Source organism: Drosophila obscura, unplaced genomic scaffold (genome assembly GCF_018151105.1).
Source record: "Drosophila obscura isolate BZ-5 IFL unplaced genomic scaffold, ASM1815110v1 contig_4, whole genome shotgun sequence".
NCBI lineage: Eukaryota > Metazoa > Arthropoda > Insecta > Diptera > Drosophilidae > Drosophila > Drosophila obscura.
Genome location: NW_024542828.1, coordinates 3,057,076 through 3,073,708, shown reverse-complemented (window position 1 = coordinate 3,073,708; position 16,633 = coordinate 3,057,076). Strand labels below are relative to the sequence as shown.

Sequence of the window (16,633 nt, the reverse complement as noted above, 5' to 3'; positions counted from 1 at the left end):
TGTGCATAGCCCGTAGCATGTTTCTCTGCCGCTACATCAGCAGGGCAGAATAACGAAACCACACGAAGTCTGTACGCTGTACGTGTGCCGACTGCGCTGCCCGAAATTTTTTCCTATGCACAGTGCATACGACGCTGCCGGCCTCTGCTCTAAATACTCTACTCACGTACTTTTTGATATGAATCGAACACCCCTAAACACTCGACGATAGTCCCCTAGTGAAAATTGTGTGAAATAAATGTCTCTACTTCACACAACATAGCCATAAGTTAATTACGAACTATTCAGAATAAAACAGAAAACACAGAAAACCAAAATATACTCATACTTAATTATGGTTCATTAACTGCAGTTTGTTTAATTTAAACAAGTTTGATTTCAGGGTTAAGTGTAGTTTAGTTTTAGTCTTTAAACAATTGTGGGGTGCTACGTAATGGTTGGATGGGACAGTGGCTGGACTCTAGTAATATGCACGACGCGGATTATTCTGCAAAAGAAATGTAGGGGCTTAGTGGAACTCCAAGCACTCCATATAGGTAATATACCTATTAGATATGCATACTCACCAGTGGATTGGGTCGAAAGCGATAGGCTAACATCATGCGCTTCCTATATGCATCATATTCATTGTCGCAATCCTCCGGCGCGGCAGCACTGCTGACACCAAGTCCCTGATTGCCATCACGCTGCGGTGCCCTGTTCAAAGGAAGAAATCACAACTTATATTTTGTTAAATCAAAAGAGTTCCCAACCAGCATCCACACTCACTTGTTCACGGGATCTACAATACCGGCACCATCCTGGCCGAGACCTTGTCCCTCCTTCCAGCCCAGTTTCTGGAGCATTTGAAAGCCAATATTGTCTTCCTTGAGCTTGTACTCCTTGTAATCGCTAAGATCAGGCTGCCTGTTGTTCTTTTTGGCCTCGTATTGTTCCATGAACTTCTTAAGCTCCTCCGGCGGCAGGAAATCGCCAATATGATGCTTGCCCTCGCTCTGTTTGGTCAGAGCGTTTGCCCACAGCGAGGTGGCCTCCATTTCGGCATTACGCAGCTTGTGCTCCCATGTGCCGCCCTCAATATCCTCATCGGAGTCGTATTCATATTTGAATTTTCCGCCACGTGCCAGGCGATCGATTTCCTGACGCTTGCGCATCATGTCCTGGTACAGCAGATTGACCTTGTAATGTTCCTCGCATTGCTTCCACTGCTCGTCGGTGAGCTGGGTGGAGCCATAGTTAAGGCGGGCATACTGCAGCAGGGCGGGATCTGTGCGCGTAATGCTGGACAGCATCGGTTTGTTCTGATTGGCAAAGGTGCCCGAGGAACCTATCAAGAATTAAAGATTTTCAATTAAAGAGGGATTCATGGATGGATAATGGTAATGGTATTCTAAAACTCACTTGAACATGGCATCAGTTGTTCTTTTTCGCCCCAGCGACTCTTGCGTTCGCGCTTCCGACGCTGCCGCTGGGACTCCTTGTCCTCGGTGTCATCTAGTTCCTCGCCATCGATACCGGCGGCTGCCGCCTCCTCACACTCGCGACGCTCCTCATCGCTGAGCTCATTGCGGCACTCGATTCGTCGTTTGATGTTGTCCCGATTGCGATTCATCATCCCACGCATATACTCATCATCCGAATCAAAGTCCGCACTGATGGCCGACTCTGGGTCGTATTTATCCGCCGCCGAGTTGCTATTGTGCTCTTCCTGGTGTGGTGGCTGCTGCTGCTGCTGCTCCTCCTTCTGCTGATGCTGCTGCTCCCTGCTCAGCTGCTGTTGCTGCTGTTGTTGCTGTTCCCGCTCCCGTTGTCGCTCCATGCACTGCCGCTCGTAGTCAAGGAGTTGGGATCGATAGCTTCGATACTGCTCGCAGTTCTTATCATAAAGAAACCTATTATCAAAATTCAAAAGAAGTGAAACATACAATGAAAAGTGCTCAACGCTAATCACGTGTACGAAAGACATTATATGAATAACTGTTTTTTGGTTTGAGGCGGCGCCCATTGAGTTCAGGAATGCTTTCTTTCTGAGCATTCCCACGTGCCAGCTGTTGCTCCAGATTACAGACGATGATCGAGTACGAGGGACGAGGGTTACATAGTGCTTTATCGACGAGTCCATGCAAACATTCTCCCTATACACCCTACAGTCTGTCCCGTAAGTCTAGTCAATAAGTAGGGCCATAAGCCATAAGCAACAAAGAAAAACATCTGTATCTCGTTTTGAAAATCAATATGAAATATTATATATGTATGTATGTATGTATAATTCTTTAGAAATATTTGTGGAACATTTGAGCTTTGGCCTTGCAAGATATTTCTTATGGAAAATGCAATAGTAAAACAGTAAATTCTATAATTTTAAACTGAAAAAAAAACTAAACGAATTCTGTTCAATTCTGCTAAAAGAGTTAGCAATACAAAATACAAGCATTTACTTTAATAATCTATAATCTATCTAGAATTAAGAACTTTTAAGCTAAAAGTCTGATTCTGGTTCTCTGGCTAGCAACACCCCCCCACCCACAACACTGTCCTTCAACTGGTGTCTGCTGTCTTTGGTCTGCGCGTTTTGATAAATTCAAATGTACAGGTCTCATTTACCACAAAGCCGGATGCAATTCGCTTCTATGCAAACGTATTTTATCTTCATAATCTTCACCATTATCCGCGACCAGTGCGATTAGGTTTTCTAAGCACGTTGGCAATTGTATGCACGTTTCTGAAAAAACTACATAAATTGCTTTAAAATCGTGCTCAAACGATTCGTAAAATATATATAATGTAATGTAATAATAAATTAAATGAGAGGGATGTCTGGATGTGGATGTAGATATGGATGATGGGTGGATGGGTGGGTAGGAGGTTTGAGGATGGATGGAGGAGTGGCTGTGGCAGAACAGAACAGACAGCAAAAATTGCTTCAATAACGCTACACACCTTGCGGCAGTGGCCTTGGTGGTGGCTCTACAACCACTGGAGGTGGATGTGGATGCGGAAGAAGTTGCTGCGGTGGCTGAGGCGGCGGTGCAACTGGTCCTCCAAGCTGGTGCTGATGCTGATGCTGATGCTGTTCCAATTCCAAGTCCAGTTCCAACGGTGGCGGAGGAGGCGGTGGGTGAGAATTACCAGCTGCAGCAGCCACTATGTGTTCCGGCAACAGGCCAAGCTGCTCCAACGGCTGTCCACCGATGGTGGGAATTTGTATGGCTTCCAGATTCACTTGAGGCTTTGGTATCGCAGTCAAGTCAAAGTCCTTTGGTGGCGGAATGGCATTCAGTTGCATGCCCTCAACGGGCCCTGGTCCAAGTTGCATGTAAATTTGACCCATATTGGTCAGGGCCATGGGCATCTGTGGGGGTGGAGGTGGCGGCGGTGGTGCAACGGCCGCCGGATGCAGCTGCATGGGCAGATGGCCATGGAAGAAGGCCGGCATTTGCATGGTCTGCATTTGTGGTGGTCCCTGTGGCATCAGTGGCTGATTGAATGGATTGAATGGTGGTGGTGGCGGTGCCGACACTGCCATGCTAAACGCTAGATGACTGCTTGCCGTGCTGGTCACAGTGATGCTGCAGGGCATGGAGGTGGCAATGTTCGCAGCGGAGCTGCTGATCCCAATGGGCATTGAGTCCATCTGTGGATTGTTGTCCTCGCCACCCGAATTATTGTCATCATTGCTGCAAATTAAGGGTAACTCTTAGGAGAAGGCCACTCCTGGGGCATTCACTGTTTTACTCACCTGAGCCTTGGATTTGGTATCATAATGGGTGCTGGTGGCTTTTCATGTTTCTCGAGGATTTTCTTAAAGTTCTCCAAAAACGAGCCATCATTGCAGAATGTGTTCTGCACTTTGGGTGGCGGCTGTTCTACACTGGGCTGTGGCAGCTGCTGGCGCTTCAGGCCAAACGAGATTTTGCCAGTCTTGCTCGTAAAGCTGTTAAGCGTACTCTTGGGCGTAGTCGCGTCATCAGTTTTCCCCTTTCCAGCTGTCGTCTCGCTGCTCCCCGCCTCCAGGCCATTGCCATCTTCAGTTGGGGCAGCTGCGCTAGATGTCGGTGTTATGTCCACCGGTAGCGGGGGCTCCTCCTCGACCTCTTCTTCGACTGCAATGGGGGGTGTCTGTGGTGGTGCTTCTGTGGTCTTGAGTTGCGCCTGCAAATTTTGTGCCGCAGCCACCGCCTTGGCCAGTTGGGCTGTGCGTTGCTTCTCGAGTATTTCCTGGCGCTTCTTGGCTATTATCTCCTCCTGCTTGGACATTTGAGCAAATCGATCGACTCGGGGATGATTGCGTTGGGCCATTTTTTCTTTTTATTTTATTATTTTTATTCCTTTCGATCGACAAACAGTGTGACCGTAGATTTATCGATAAATTATGCCGCCTAACCCTCTGAAATATACCAAAAAGTACCTTGTCACTATCAAAATATACCGTAAATATACGGACGGACACAAAAAGATGCATTGATATTCCTCGATTTTCATATTCGGCTTAATATTACTAGCTAGTTTGCCCACTTAGCCCAAAAAAAATTATTTTATCCAATTCCTCAACAAATAATTTTGTACAAGATTTGGCTAGTTTTTAGTATTCTATCCAAGGTCAAGGCCCAGGCGCCGGGCGCCTTCCGAACTCCACGGACTGGATTGCTTTGCTTCACGTAACAGCTGTTTTGTCGGTCTTAATTGAGATGGTCAACTCAGGAGTTGAAGGAGTTGGAAAAATAATCGAAAACCATCTCCAATATATCGGAATTTTTGAGCACTGAATGGAGTTTGGCGGTCAATTTGAAAAGTACTTTAATATAACTTAAAAAATATATTGGGACTTGATTATATATATACTTTTATATACCGTTCGTAAATATAATTTGAACTCGTCAAAATATCCAGAAAATTAGATAATATACTGTAAACGGTTACCCGGTCGACAATTTTCAGCAGGAAAGTACTATTAAACGTTGTTTAACACTAAAGTCGATACACAAAACTATTATTGTATCGAATATATATATCGATATTTCTATCGAGTACAGTTTTTGGCTGTTAAAGTGGATTTTAAATATTTAAATGATTAAAACCTTTTTAATAGTTATTATACGCCAGACAACTAACAAGAATGAAATGCCCAACTCTCTTGTTTGGTTTGGAACAAACAGCGGAACCTTCCACTGCGATGAGGTTTTATTAAATTCATTTTTCAAAATTCCATGACAACTAACAATGGCGTTAAATGGGGTTATTTATACATACATAGATATTTTTCAAATACATTTGGATATATAGCAAACCTGTGTATATTTTGAATACAACACCAATTAGTCGAAACTTTCTAGCAACACATTTATCTTTGGCAGTGTTCAAAGTAATGGAACAATTCATATATGTTTTTGAAATATATCATCAAAGTTTTAGTTTGGACAAATTCGGTTAAGTCACTTTAGGAGAAACACTTTGTAAATAGTAGTACTAAATCTGAATAAATTGACCTAAATGCGCCTAAAAATACAAATTGTTAATAGCTCGAGTATATATGGTATGTGGGAGGGGTACGAGGAATAAGTAAGTTCGCATTATATGAGAATTCCATTCTTCTTCCATTCGTATAACTAGTGGTACTTGGGTAATATCAATCCTTTCAGCATATCAAAGCTATTTCCATCCGGTTGTACAGTTTCGATGGTACCAGTGGGTAGTCTCACCTTCAAGAAGCCAAAGTCGTCGATTCCTATTATTTCCGCATCTTTTTCCTGTTCGTTCTGCAGGCAAATCTTAACAGTTTGTCCGCTGCAAATAATATCTTTCTTAAGCAATGTATACATATATCAGAAACTATGGACTTACCTATGAAGCCATATGGAGTAGTATAAGGCATAAAAACTTTTAAAATCTCCATTCTGTACTTCAGCTAAGAGTCTTTCGATTTCATTAAATATCATGGCTATAAATTGCTCATATTTAAGCAAAGGTAGTTTATTAAGGGCCGCCGCATTATTATTATGCTCCCGTATCATATCGTTAATGCAAAGGGTGGGCTTTGAATTGTTTAAATTGATTCCGCTGCCGATATTAACAATTGCCTGGGAGCCCAACAAAGTGGTATTGACGACCAGTCCACCAATTTTAATATTTCCATGTGCATAGATATCGTTTGGCCATTTAAGAGATATGTCGAGTACCTGAAAGTAAACATTAAATATAAGACATGTATATATGTATGTAAGCTTCGCAGAATTATAGCTTCGGACTTCAATCCGTCTTTTTTTTCGTCGGTATATTTACGGTATATTTAAAAAATGATAAGGTATATTTCTAAAGGTCAGACGGTTTATTTTATCGGTAAGTCCGCGGTCACACTGAGCGCAGCGAATGGTGTAGAGAAATTTCGTGAAACTATAAAAATTATCGCATTTTTCGCATAGGCCAATGCTGTCTAGAGCTGCGGGCGTGTGTGTGTGAGCGCTGGAACAACGACAACGAACCAGAAGGTTGACAAAAACGCTACAGAATGTGGAGCAAAGCCCCAGAAAATCGTGCCATCATCCAATATCAGTGAGTGCGCGTCTGAAAAAATCATTCGGGGATTTTTGTTGCAGGGCGGCCGTCGTACCAACAACAAAATGAGCAGCGCCGCCCAGCTGACGACGTCGGGAGTCAGCAACAACAATGCCACTGACTCCAGCTCCAATGCCAATGCCAACGAGTCCGGCTCCAGCGACAGCAACCTAATCATTATCCAGGACATGATTGATCTCTCGGCCAACCATTTGGAGGGTCTGCGCACCCAGTGCGCCACCAGTTCGATGCTGACGCAACAGGAGATACGCTGCCTGGAGTCCAAGCTGGTGCGCTACTTCTCCGAGCTGCTGCTGACCAAGATACGGCTCAACGAACGCATCCCGGCCAATGGTCTTCTGCCCCATGCCACGGGCAACGAGCTGAAGCAATGGCTGCGCGTGGTTGGCCTCAGCCAGGAGTCGCTGAGTGTGTGTCTGACCAGGCTGACGACATTGGAGCAGACGCTACAGCTCAGCGATGAGGAGCTCAAGCAGATGCTGGCCGAGAATCCCAACCAGCGGGAGGAGGAGTTGCGTCGCCTGACCAGGGCCATGCAGAATCTCCGCAAATGCATGGACACGCTGGAGGCCAATACGGCCAGCAACAACGACCCGGAGCAATGGCACTGGGACTCGTGGGACCGACCCATACACATCCATCGGGGTAGTGTGGGGAATATTGGCCTGGGCCTGGGTCTGAACACCGCCTCACCGCGGGCCCATCACCGACAGCATGGCACTAAGGGGAAGAGTGGAAGCAATGCCTCCACCTCGCGCAGTGGCCGCCAATCGCCCACATCAATGCCGGCGACAACAACGGAGGATATGACAAGCAGCACGCAGGGTTCTCAAATGACTCTAACGCTGACGCCGTCGCCACCCAACTCCCCCTTCACACCCTCCAGTGGGACGGCTATGAGCAGCAGTCTGAATGGCACACCACAGAGGAGTCGCGGCAGCGGCACCCCACCGCCCGCCAGGAAGCACAAGACGACCCTGTTCAACCAGGCGGCTGGGGCGGGGGATATTGAGCCGCCAGCGCCACCGCGCAATCGCCTGCCCACAGACCCCAGTCCGGACAGCCACAGCTCGGCCAGTTCGGAAATATTTGGCGAGAGTAGCAACAGCAATCCATTGGCTTCCATTGGGAATTCCTCGAATGTCCTGCTAGTGCCATGCTCCCCCGGCGTGGGCCCCGTCGGGATGGGGCACACCATCAAGCATCGGTTCAAGAAGAAAGCGCTTGGATTGATGGCCACCTGCACATTGTGCCAAAAACAGGTATTCTCCAGCTGGCTCAAGTGCATCGACTGCAAGTTCATTTGCCACAAAAACTGTGCCCCCCATGTGCCACCCTCGTGCGGATTGCCCCGCGAATATGTGGACGAGTTTCGGCACATTAAGGAGCAGCAGGGCGGCTACTCCACCCTACCGCATGTGCATGCCTCGAGCAAGGGATCGCCGCTAGTGAAGAAGAGCACCCTGCACAAACCACTGCAGCAGCATCATGGCGACAGCAGCTCGCCCAGTTCCAGCTGCACCAACTCCACGCCCAGCAGTCCGGCTCTGTTCCATCAGCGCGAACGGGAACGAGACCAACAGGACCAGGCTGGCAGCTATGGCGGCTCTTCGGCCGGCGGCGGCAGCAGTTCCAGTGCCAATCTCCTGCTTACGCCCTCTCTCACCAAGCACCATCAGCAGCAAAGTCAATTCAACTTCCCCAATGTGACCATCACCAGCAGCAGCGGTGGTGGCAGCGGAGGAAACGGCGGCAATGCCTCGCACAATGTGCAAACCCTCATCTCCAACGAGAACCTGTTGGAATATCCGGCGGCTCCCCCTTCGGTGGCAAACAGCATGAACGGAGGAGGATTAATAGACAGCCTGGTGAACAGCTCCAATGGGCACATCAGCTCGCTCATCCACAGCCAAGTGTCGAATGCCTCGAATGCCACAGCCAGTCTCGTGAACTCCACGACCACCACAAGCACTACGAGCAGCTTCTTTCCACGCAAACTCAGCACGGCGGGCGTGGACAAGCGGACGCCCTTCACAAGCGAGTACACGGACACTCACAAGTCGAACGACAGCGATAAGACCGTTTCGCTGACGGGCAGTGCCAGCACAGACTCGGATCGCACGCCCGTGCGTCTGGACTCAACGGAGGATGCGGACTCGGGCCAGTGGCGACAGAACTCCATATCACTGAAAGAGTGGGACATACCCTATGGGGATCTGCGGCTGTTGGAGCGAATTGGCCAGGGGCGCTTTGGCACCGTACACCGAGCGCTGTGGCACGGCGATGTGGCGGTGAAACTGCTCAACGAGGACTACCTGCAGGACGAGCATATGCTGGAGACGTTTCGCAACGAGGTGGCCAATTTCAAGAAAACACGACACGAGAATCTGGTGCTCTTTATGGGCGCCTGCATGAATCCGCCGTACCTGGCCATTGTCACATCGCTGTGCAAGGGCAACACCCTGTTCACGTACATTCATCAGCGGCGTGAGAAGTTCGCCATGAACCGGACGCTGGTTATTGCCCAGCAGATAGCCCAGGGCATGGGCTATCTGCACGCCCGAGACATCATACACAAGGATCTGCGCACCAAGAACATATTCATCGAGAACGGCAAGGTGATCATCACGGACTTTGGCCTGTTCAGCTCCACCAAACTGCTGTACTGTGATATAGGCTTAGGAGTACCCCACAACTGGTTGTGCTACATGGCCCCGGAGCTGATACGCGCCCTCATGCCCGAGAAGCCCAAGGGCGAGTGCCTGCAGTTCACCTACTACTCGGATGTGTACTCGTTCGGTACCGTCTGGTATGAGTTGATTTGCGGCGAGTTTACGTTCAAGGATCAGCCGGCCGAATCGATTATATGGCAGGTGGGACGCGGCATGAAGCAGTCGCTGGCCAATCTTCAGTCTGGCCGTGAGGTCAAGGATCTGCTGATGCTGTGCTGGGCCTACGAGAAGGAGCAACGCCCCCGGTTTGCCCAACTCCTGTACAAGCTGGAGCAATTGCCCAAGAAGCGACTGGCAAGGAGTCCCTCGCATCCCGTCAATCTATCTCGCTCCGCGGAGTCTGTGTTCTGAGGCGGGCCAACAACAACAGCTTGGGTTTGGGCTTGGGTTCTATTAACTATTGCAACTACCACTACAACTACTACGAGTATCTAGTACAATTAAAGAGTACCATTTCAATGTAAGCTGCTGCTCTGCTGTGTAAAAAATGTCAAATGTCTGTCTCGCCCACTCCTTTACGAGTATGTATCCCCTCCTCTATACAAGGACTCTCTTAACTCTCCACAACTCTTAAACAAGTTAAAAAATATATGCAAAAAATGCCTGCGTTAAGCAAATATTGCAAATATGTACTACCTAAAACTTAAATCATACATATATAAATATCAAAGAAGAAACTAAAAATTATAGCAAAACCGATTTTAAAATTTAAAAACTTATACAATATATTGAATGCAGAACAGAAAAGAAAAGAAAGGAGAGAAGAGATGAAAAGCAGGAAAAACACAAAATGTTAACTTTGAAAAAGACAAAACCAAGTTCAAATTGTTTAAAGAGCCAACAAAAATTGGGATACAAGTATAGAAAAAGTATATATGTAGTAGGATCTAAAGTATGTAAATCGAAAGAGAAGAGGAGGAGCACTGTGTGGCAAAAATATCTAAATATAAAATGTTAAAATCAGGTGAGCAATTTCTAAATTGTTAATTATGTGTAAGCAAAGCTATATTCTATCGATATATACATATATGTACATATATCTATGAATATATGTATAATGATATAAGTACATACATATGTACGTATGTGTGTGTACATACAAGTATATGTATATGAGAGATACTAGTGTTTAAATCAAATATTGTGCAGAAATGTAAATGTAAATAGCAAACGGAGTTTAAATGCAAAATTAAGCATAAATGTCAAATAAACTTATCACTAAACCAAATTGTAATCAACTTAAGTTCTTTTGTTTAAGGTGGGAAGGTCAGATGTTGGGTATTTAATCTAGAAGTTATAGACAATTGTGGCAGCATAAATGAGCTGTTTAAACAGCGACGTTTCTTCGTCTCATTATCTCGCACTTTTTCATTCGCTTACGACTAGCAGCAGCATCCAACCTCCTCTCGCACTCTATTTCTCTCCACATCTCGCTGTTCCATCGCTTTCGTCTAACACCAGCACGAAACTTCTCCTCGGTAACAACTACCAAAAAAAACAACTTACTAGCTTCATAGTTTTCGACATTCGTACTTAGTAATCGTAGTAATCTTCCTAATATCGTCTATAATGGTTTACTTTTGATAAAAGGTATTTCTTGTCAGGAGAAGTTCTAGGAATATTGTGAATGTTTAGGGACTGGATTTAGAGTTTCATTTTACACATGTAAACACATATTTTTATGTTCCTTAATACCTCAGGATTACCATTTATCGAGATTTATTCTTCAACAACCGAGGGCAGACGCATAAGCGAAATGTGCAAAAGAGAATGCCCGAGAATGAAGAAGCTGTTTTCGGGCCCAGAATCCAATAGCGAAATACATTCCGGGAGTAGTGAATGGGAATGGAAAAACAAAAAACTTGACAACTGCTCGACTCAGTTTTTTTTTTTTTGCTGTTGGACTCATTTTCTGTTTCAGAATTCAAAAACCATACCCACAGGTGCTCCAAAATATATTTATGTATGTATCACTCACCCCGTATATTGGATGACCCCTTAAGGTATTAACAATGGCAGTTCCAATCAGGTGCTGGATCAGAGGCAAACGAGATCCCAGTGGCGAATCCATGGCTATATGGAGTTGCAGGGAGAACATGGCACAACCCAGAGGACTAAGCCACTGAAAAATAGAAATAGAAATAGAAAATAAGCAATCAGACTTACTAGATATTTTTAGAAGGCAAAACTATTCGCACCTGATTGTTGCTGCGACCAACGCCGGCAGTCTGCTCAATGGGCAGCACGGCCAAGCCGTTGATGAGCTCCAGATTATTGATCACATGCATGGAACTGCTAACGACAGGCGCATAGATGACCAGACGACCAATGTCCTCCGTTTGCAAATGCTACAAGTATAATTTTAAGATTAATACTAGCTCTGATGATAATAATGCAGATACATATTCAACGCACATCAAAGTAAGCAACGGTGGAGAAATCGTCTGGACAGGAATGTATGAGTATAGGCAGGACATTGTTGTTGGCCACAGGCGGCTTATCATCCTTGCCACAGAATTTCATAGTCAAATTGGGCGTGGCTATGACATTATCGGGGCCACTGCAGCGCAGGAGCAACTTATCGAGAAGTTCAAATTTGGACTACAAGAAGAGAACAGAATTTTTGTAATAAATGAAAAAGGAAACCCCGTACAACTGCTCACCTCATGGCGTCCCAGGAAATAGGCCTGCTTGTATACCACTCCTGGCTGTGACTGGCCTACACCTACGCCTTCATCTGCCTTAACGACCTGCACATCCAAGTATTTACTCAAGAGATCCGCAAAGATCTCCAGACGAGTGCGTTCGTATTGCTTTAAGATGGAGTATTTGATCTCATCCCCTTCAAACTCACTGGGATTTGTCTCCAAATGAATCTGTTAATAGAGAAACTATATAATATGGAGGAATCAAGAGGAAGATGGGAGTATAATCCTACCTGCGAGAAGACGGCCTTGCCTCCGCTCTTCAGGCTATTGGCCAGCAATAGACTGGGCGTGTTCCAGGTCTCCTCAGTGCCCAGCACTTGAACATCCAATTTGTGGCTATGGCCGGCCAGATCTTTCAGTTCCATGGACCTTGGACATACTAGAGCTCTGAGCAGCGTTTCGTTTTTTTGTTTTATGGTTTTCGGTTTATGTTTTTTTTTGTATTTTATTTTGGTTAATGGTAGGTAGGATTATAATAGTGATAGCACACACATATAGGAAGCACACAGAGATAGAGAATGGGCAAGGGCAGGAAGAGCGATCGATCACACAGGCACGCAGAAAGAATATAGAAAGGAAAGGGAAATTTCAAGCAGTAACAAATAAAATAACCCAATTTATAAAGAGATTTTTGTATTTTAATTCATTCAAAGATTTTGGAGGAAAGTTAAGATAAAATATTATTAGAAGAAATTCGTTTAAATAGGAACAATTTGACCAGGAAAATACGAGTATGAAATGATGATCGGAATGCACATCGAATACAATAGAAAAGAAGCCAAATACATATAGAATTGAAGCCAATTTGAGCCATGAAAACATTTGAGAAACAATACATAAGAATTGGAATTAGTAGGAAATTGCTTATTATTAGCAGGATTATTATATCAATTCTCCTAGGGATTCTCCACATATTAGAACTTATAGAATCGATTGGTTTTAATTAGCAGTGACCTACACAGCACTATGGGAAAAATTCGTCGTTTTTTTTTACATTTATGCTACATTTTAAGATAGCGACTGAAGAATATTAGTAATAATAAAATTAATTATTTATATTTTATAAATTAACAAAAGAATATCAAAATTTAATTTTTAGTTTGAATTTTTAAATTAAAATTTTTACTTTTAAAGTTAAAAAATGTGTGCTGTTATCTGAATTAATGATTTAGCCTGTCATTTTCCATATTTAAATGGTATCGCTGTTTGATCTTGCGATTTTTCACTAAATATTGACACGCTAAATTGGTAAGACTTTGATCGATCAATATTTGAAAAAATAATATTAATATTATATAATATATATTATATATATATATATTTTTATTAAAGTTATTTCAAAACAAAAAAAATTTTGAACAATTCATAAACTACAAAAATGTTACAAATTTATGGCAAAAGAATTCTAATTTTTCCCATAGTGAACTGTAGCCCCCCTTTCAATAGTGCGCCTGCAGTTATGCAGTGGAAAAGCAATTTGCTTTTAATTTGTGGGTGTATAAAACATGCAATATAGTAGAGTATATTATATATGCTCTTTGATTATGGTTATTGGTGGTACTTTTGTCAATATTAGCTACAAGTTTCGAGATCTTCAGTCTGCATGGGGATTAGCTTTCTTCTCAGTGTATTTTATGGCAACAGTCTTACTTACGGTCTACGGGAATGCGACTTGGCCGACTCCTCGCTGTCTGTGGAAAAGTGCTTCTTCACTGGCGATGGCTGATAGCAGAAGATGTGGTGCATCATCTTGACCCGCTGCCATTTGTCATAGGAGAACTGTACCAATTCGTGCTCACGAACCTGCCAAAAGAAACAAAGCAATTACTATAGACTGGAATAGAACTCAATAGAATAATACTCAAAAAATCTTACCTCCGCTGTGCGATAGTTGGGCAGAATAAAGTGTAGTATATCCGAGCAGAGGCTTAGCACCTTGCCGCCATGCAGAAAGTAATCCACGAGTATCTGTCCAATCGCGGGCGAAACCGAGCCGCACACCACCAGCAGCGCTGTCTGTTCTGTCCAATGCTTTTGGGCTGCCTGCTGCGGCATCAGCGGATAAATGGTGTACACATTCCGCTCGAGCAGCTGCTGCAGCGTGGCCAGCGTGGAGTCCCTGGCACTGGCGCTGTCCGAGTAGACCAATACATTCAGAGGCTTGCTCTCCTGCAGGCTATTCTTATTGCGCCGCAGCACGGGACGTGCAGCAGGAGTGGTAGCTGGCGGTGAAATGGGAGCCACCACCTCAAAGGTCTTCGCTGGCTTCACGGCCTCCACAATAATGGATGGCTGAGCGGCCTCAACCGTAATGGATGATGGCTTTACAGCCTCAACCAGTTTGCTGGGAGTCCTCGAAGCCGGAGCTTTAGTCGGAGCTTTAGCCGGAGTCCCATCGACGGATGTCCTCTGAATCTGGGCTGCCTGTGCAGCGGCCAGTTTCTCCAGCTCGCTTTGGGGGTTAGCTGCTTGCGAGGCTTCACTTTTGGTTGGTGTTGCTTTGGCTTCGCTTTTGGCTGGCGTGGATTTATTCTCGCTTTTAGCTGGCGTGGACTTGTCCTCGCTTTTATCGGGAGTTGACTGGGCTTCGTTTTTGGCTGAAGATAGTTTTGAATCGATTTTAATTGGAGTGATCTTTGTCTCGCTCTTGGCAAATGATGACAGAGCGGCCTCACTCTTGGCGGGACTCGAAGTGCCCCTGGCCGGGGACAAGGCCGCTGCTTTATTGGGCGTGGGTTCCACCACAGCCACGGCCTTGGCCACGACGGTGTGCTCTAGTGTCTGGGCAAGAAGATCTGGTTTTATAACCCCCGTCTTGCCCTCGGTGCGATTCTTTTGGTGCTCAAACTCAGTGGCCTGATGGGCCAGCACACTGACAGCACGCAAATCCTCCAAGTGCTTCTTCCAGCCTTCCTTGTCCAGGTCAGCGGTGGTGCGGGACTGCCGCTTCAGATGCTTAGCCAACAGCTCAAATGGCTGTGGATCGCCGGACCGCAAAACAGCTGCAATATTCGAGAGAAACATTTATTAATGGAGAGTTAGATGGGGTTTCTGGGAGTATGAATGATGATGATTTCTGTTTTCCGCTTACACTCAATCCTCATCAGGGGCAGGTCATCGTTTATGCATAAATTATTTCGTAAAAATGTCGCTATCAACAGTTGGGTAAAGTGCTCCACATCGGTCTCGATGAGCAACGCCAGGTGGGAGTCTATTTTCCAAGCAATTAGCTTACCATAATCTTCCAACTGATGAACGCCAAGGCCATGGGACAGGTCACAGGTCGCAGGTCGCGGGTCATGCAAGCAAAAGAATGAGAGATGAAACATAACAGAGAATATATGACGCCAGCTTTCTATATCGATTTAACTGCTCTAGGTATGGGTTATATGTACATCCTAATCACATTACCGCACGCACTGCCACCACCCACCACGACCAGAAGGGCTGTGGCCATAAAACTATTTAGTTTATGATTTGCAAAACCAAAACGGAGAACGGAGGATACCCTATTGACCTACCCGCACCGCTATGGTGTGCAGGGCGCTCTCCTTTTGCCCCGGCTCCACCTGTGCCTCCAAAAGCAGCTGCATCAGCTGCTCCTTGTCCGTTGAGAGTGTCACTCGCTGTTTGGGAGGCGCGAGCGATGGCTCCGTTGGCGTGGTCGCCGGCGTTAAGATGTCGGCGGCATAGGCAAACGGCAGCAGGCCCGGAGCCGCCGGAAAGCTTATCCACGGCGTGATATGGAGCGTCTGCAGTGGTCGCAGGCAGCAGCCATGCTGGTTTCCATGCAACCACAAAATGTCCGTGACCTTGGCCGCATTACGATTGCCGCACAACTCGGAGCTGGCGAATGAGGGATCTGCAATGGGGAGTGAGAATTAGCTAATGATCCGATTGGGATTGGAAGATGTCATCCGATTTTCTCACCAAAGCCATCATCGCTGCCCGCTGGCAGGGCATAAAAAGCAATGCTCGAGGGCTGTGCCAGATGCTCGGCGATTTTGTTGCAAACCTTTTGGATGCGCCAGGATTGCAGGACGGTGGCACTCACGTAATACAGGGTCAACATTTTATGGTTTAACGTCTCTCTATGCTCTCTATGCCATTTGACAGTGAAAATCAATGTGCGGTTTCGTAATTTCCTTCGACAAAGAAGCAGCGAAGGCAGCGGTTGCTATGTCCACGGCCCCAAGGAAGTGTTTTACAGCTAAATTGACACACTTTTTGCACTCCTTTGCGCCCACTGACATTTATTGTTGATTACTGCATTCCACTTCCATACACCACACACACACCCCCATACATTTGGGAGCTTTATCACACAGAACAGAGCGAAAAGTTGTTTGGTTTGGGGCAGTGCTGTCGATTCCGCTTTTTTACCGCAAATCTGGCTGTTTTTGCGGGAAGCAGGAATTCTTGATTTTTTAGAAAAGCGTTTAGCAGTTTACCGATTTTTTTAATGTTGGCAGGTTTGCTGTAAATTTTAAGCAAACCATCATCTCTTTGCCAAATTTGGATTTTCGAAATGCCAAAAGACCATATGTTTAAGTGCCACGCTTCTTGGCTAAAAAGCGAAGAATTCAAGGCTTGGATACGTAAGGAAGACGCAGATGAGCA

General features: G+C 45.5%; 3 protein-coding genes across 7 annotated transcripts; 1 reads left to right on the top strand and 2 right to left on the bottom strand.

The window, feature by feature from the left end:
• Window positions 1–335: 335 nt before the first annotated feature.
• LOC111073775 (SURP and G-patch domain-containing protein 1) lies at window positions 336–4,370 on the bottom strand. 5 transcript variants are annotated; one of them, XM_022366271.2, is made up of 7 exons: window positions 3,740–4,368; window positions 2,941–3,677; window positions 2,605–2,731; window positions 1,402–1,892; window positions 769–1,327; window positions 567–696; window positions 336–487 (listed from the first exon to the last, which is right to left on the bottom strand). In XM_022366271.2, the coding sequence occupies exons 1-7, from the start codon at window positions 4,297–4,299 to the stop codon at window positions 461–463; spliced, it is 2,631 nt and encodes an 876-aa protein (XP_022221963.2). In that variant the 5' UTR covers window positions 4,300–4,368; the 3' UTR covers window positions 336–460. The 5 variants fall into 5 exon arrangements, with proteins under 5 accessions (XP_022221963.2, XP_022221971.2, XP_022221996.2 ...); XM_022366279.2 differs by having other exon boundaries at window positions 2,605–2,722; XM_022366288.2 differs by lacking the exon at window positions 336–487 and having other exon boundaries at window positions 627–719; window positions 3,740–4,369.
• A 760-nt stretch (window positions 4,371–5,130) lies between these two features.
• LOC111075074 (biotin--protein ligase) lies at window positions 5,131–16,391 on the bottom strand. The gene is made up of 12 exons (XM_022368190.2): window positions 15,944–16,391; window positions 15,535–15,875; window positions 15,249–15,261; window positions 13,889–15,015; window positions 13,668–13,816; window positions 12,244–12,400; window positions 11,969–12,181; window positions 11,721–11,906; window positions 11,504–11,653; window positions 11,284–11,427; window positions 5,842–6,176; window positions 5,131–5,784 (listed from the first exon to the last, which is right to left on the bottom strand). The coding sequence occupies exons 1-12, from the start codon at window positions 16,083–16,085 to the stop codon at window positions 5,607–5,609; spliced, it is 3,135 nt and encodes a 1,044-aa protein (XP_022223882.2). The 5' UTR covers window positions 16,086–16,391; the 3' UTR covers window positions 5,131–5,606.
• On the top strand, window positions 6,341–10,382 carry LOC111075110 (kinase suppressor of Ras 1). Its single transcript, XM_022368219.2, has one exon. The coding sequence runs from the start codon at window positions 6,618–6,620 to the stop codon at window positions 9,654–9,656; it is 3,039 nt and encodes a 1,012-aa protein (XP_022223911.2). The 5' UTR covers window positions 6,341–6,617; the 3' UTR covers window positions 9,657–10,382.
• Window positions 16,392–16,633: the final 242 nt, after the last annotated feature.

Excerpts from the sequence above, each read along its gene's own strand:
- LOC111075074 (XM_022368190.2), bottom strand. The coding sequence starts at position 16,085 with ATGTTGACCCTGTATTACGTGAGTGCCACCGTCCTGCAATCCTGGCGC. Across the intron at positions 11,907-11,968 it reads ATTTCCTGGGACGCCATGAG|TCCAAATTTGAACTTCTCGA; the intron begins GTGAGCAGTTGT and ends CTCTTCTTGTAG. Across the intron at positions 11,654-11,720 it reads CCACCGTTGCTTACTTTGAT|CATTTGCAAACGGAGGACAT; the intron begins GTGCGTTGAATA and ends TTATACTTGTAG.
- LOC111073775 (XM_022366271.2), bottom strand. The coding sequence starts at position 4,299 with ATGGCCCAACGCAATCATCCCCGAGTCGATCGATTTGCTCAAATGTCC. Across the intron at positions 3,678-3,739 it reads ATACCAAATCCAAGGCTCAG|CAATGATGACAATAATTCGG; the intron begins GTGAGTAAAACA and ends CTTAATTTGCAG. Across the intron at positions 488-566 it reads GCTTTCGACCCAATCCACTG|AATAATCCGCGTCGTGCATA; the intron begins GTGAGTATGCAT and ends TTTCTTTTGCAG.
- LOC111075110 (XM_022368219.2), top strand. The coding sequence starts at position 6,618 with ATGAGCAGCGCCGCCCAGCTGACGACGTCGGGAGTCAGCAACAACAAT.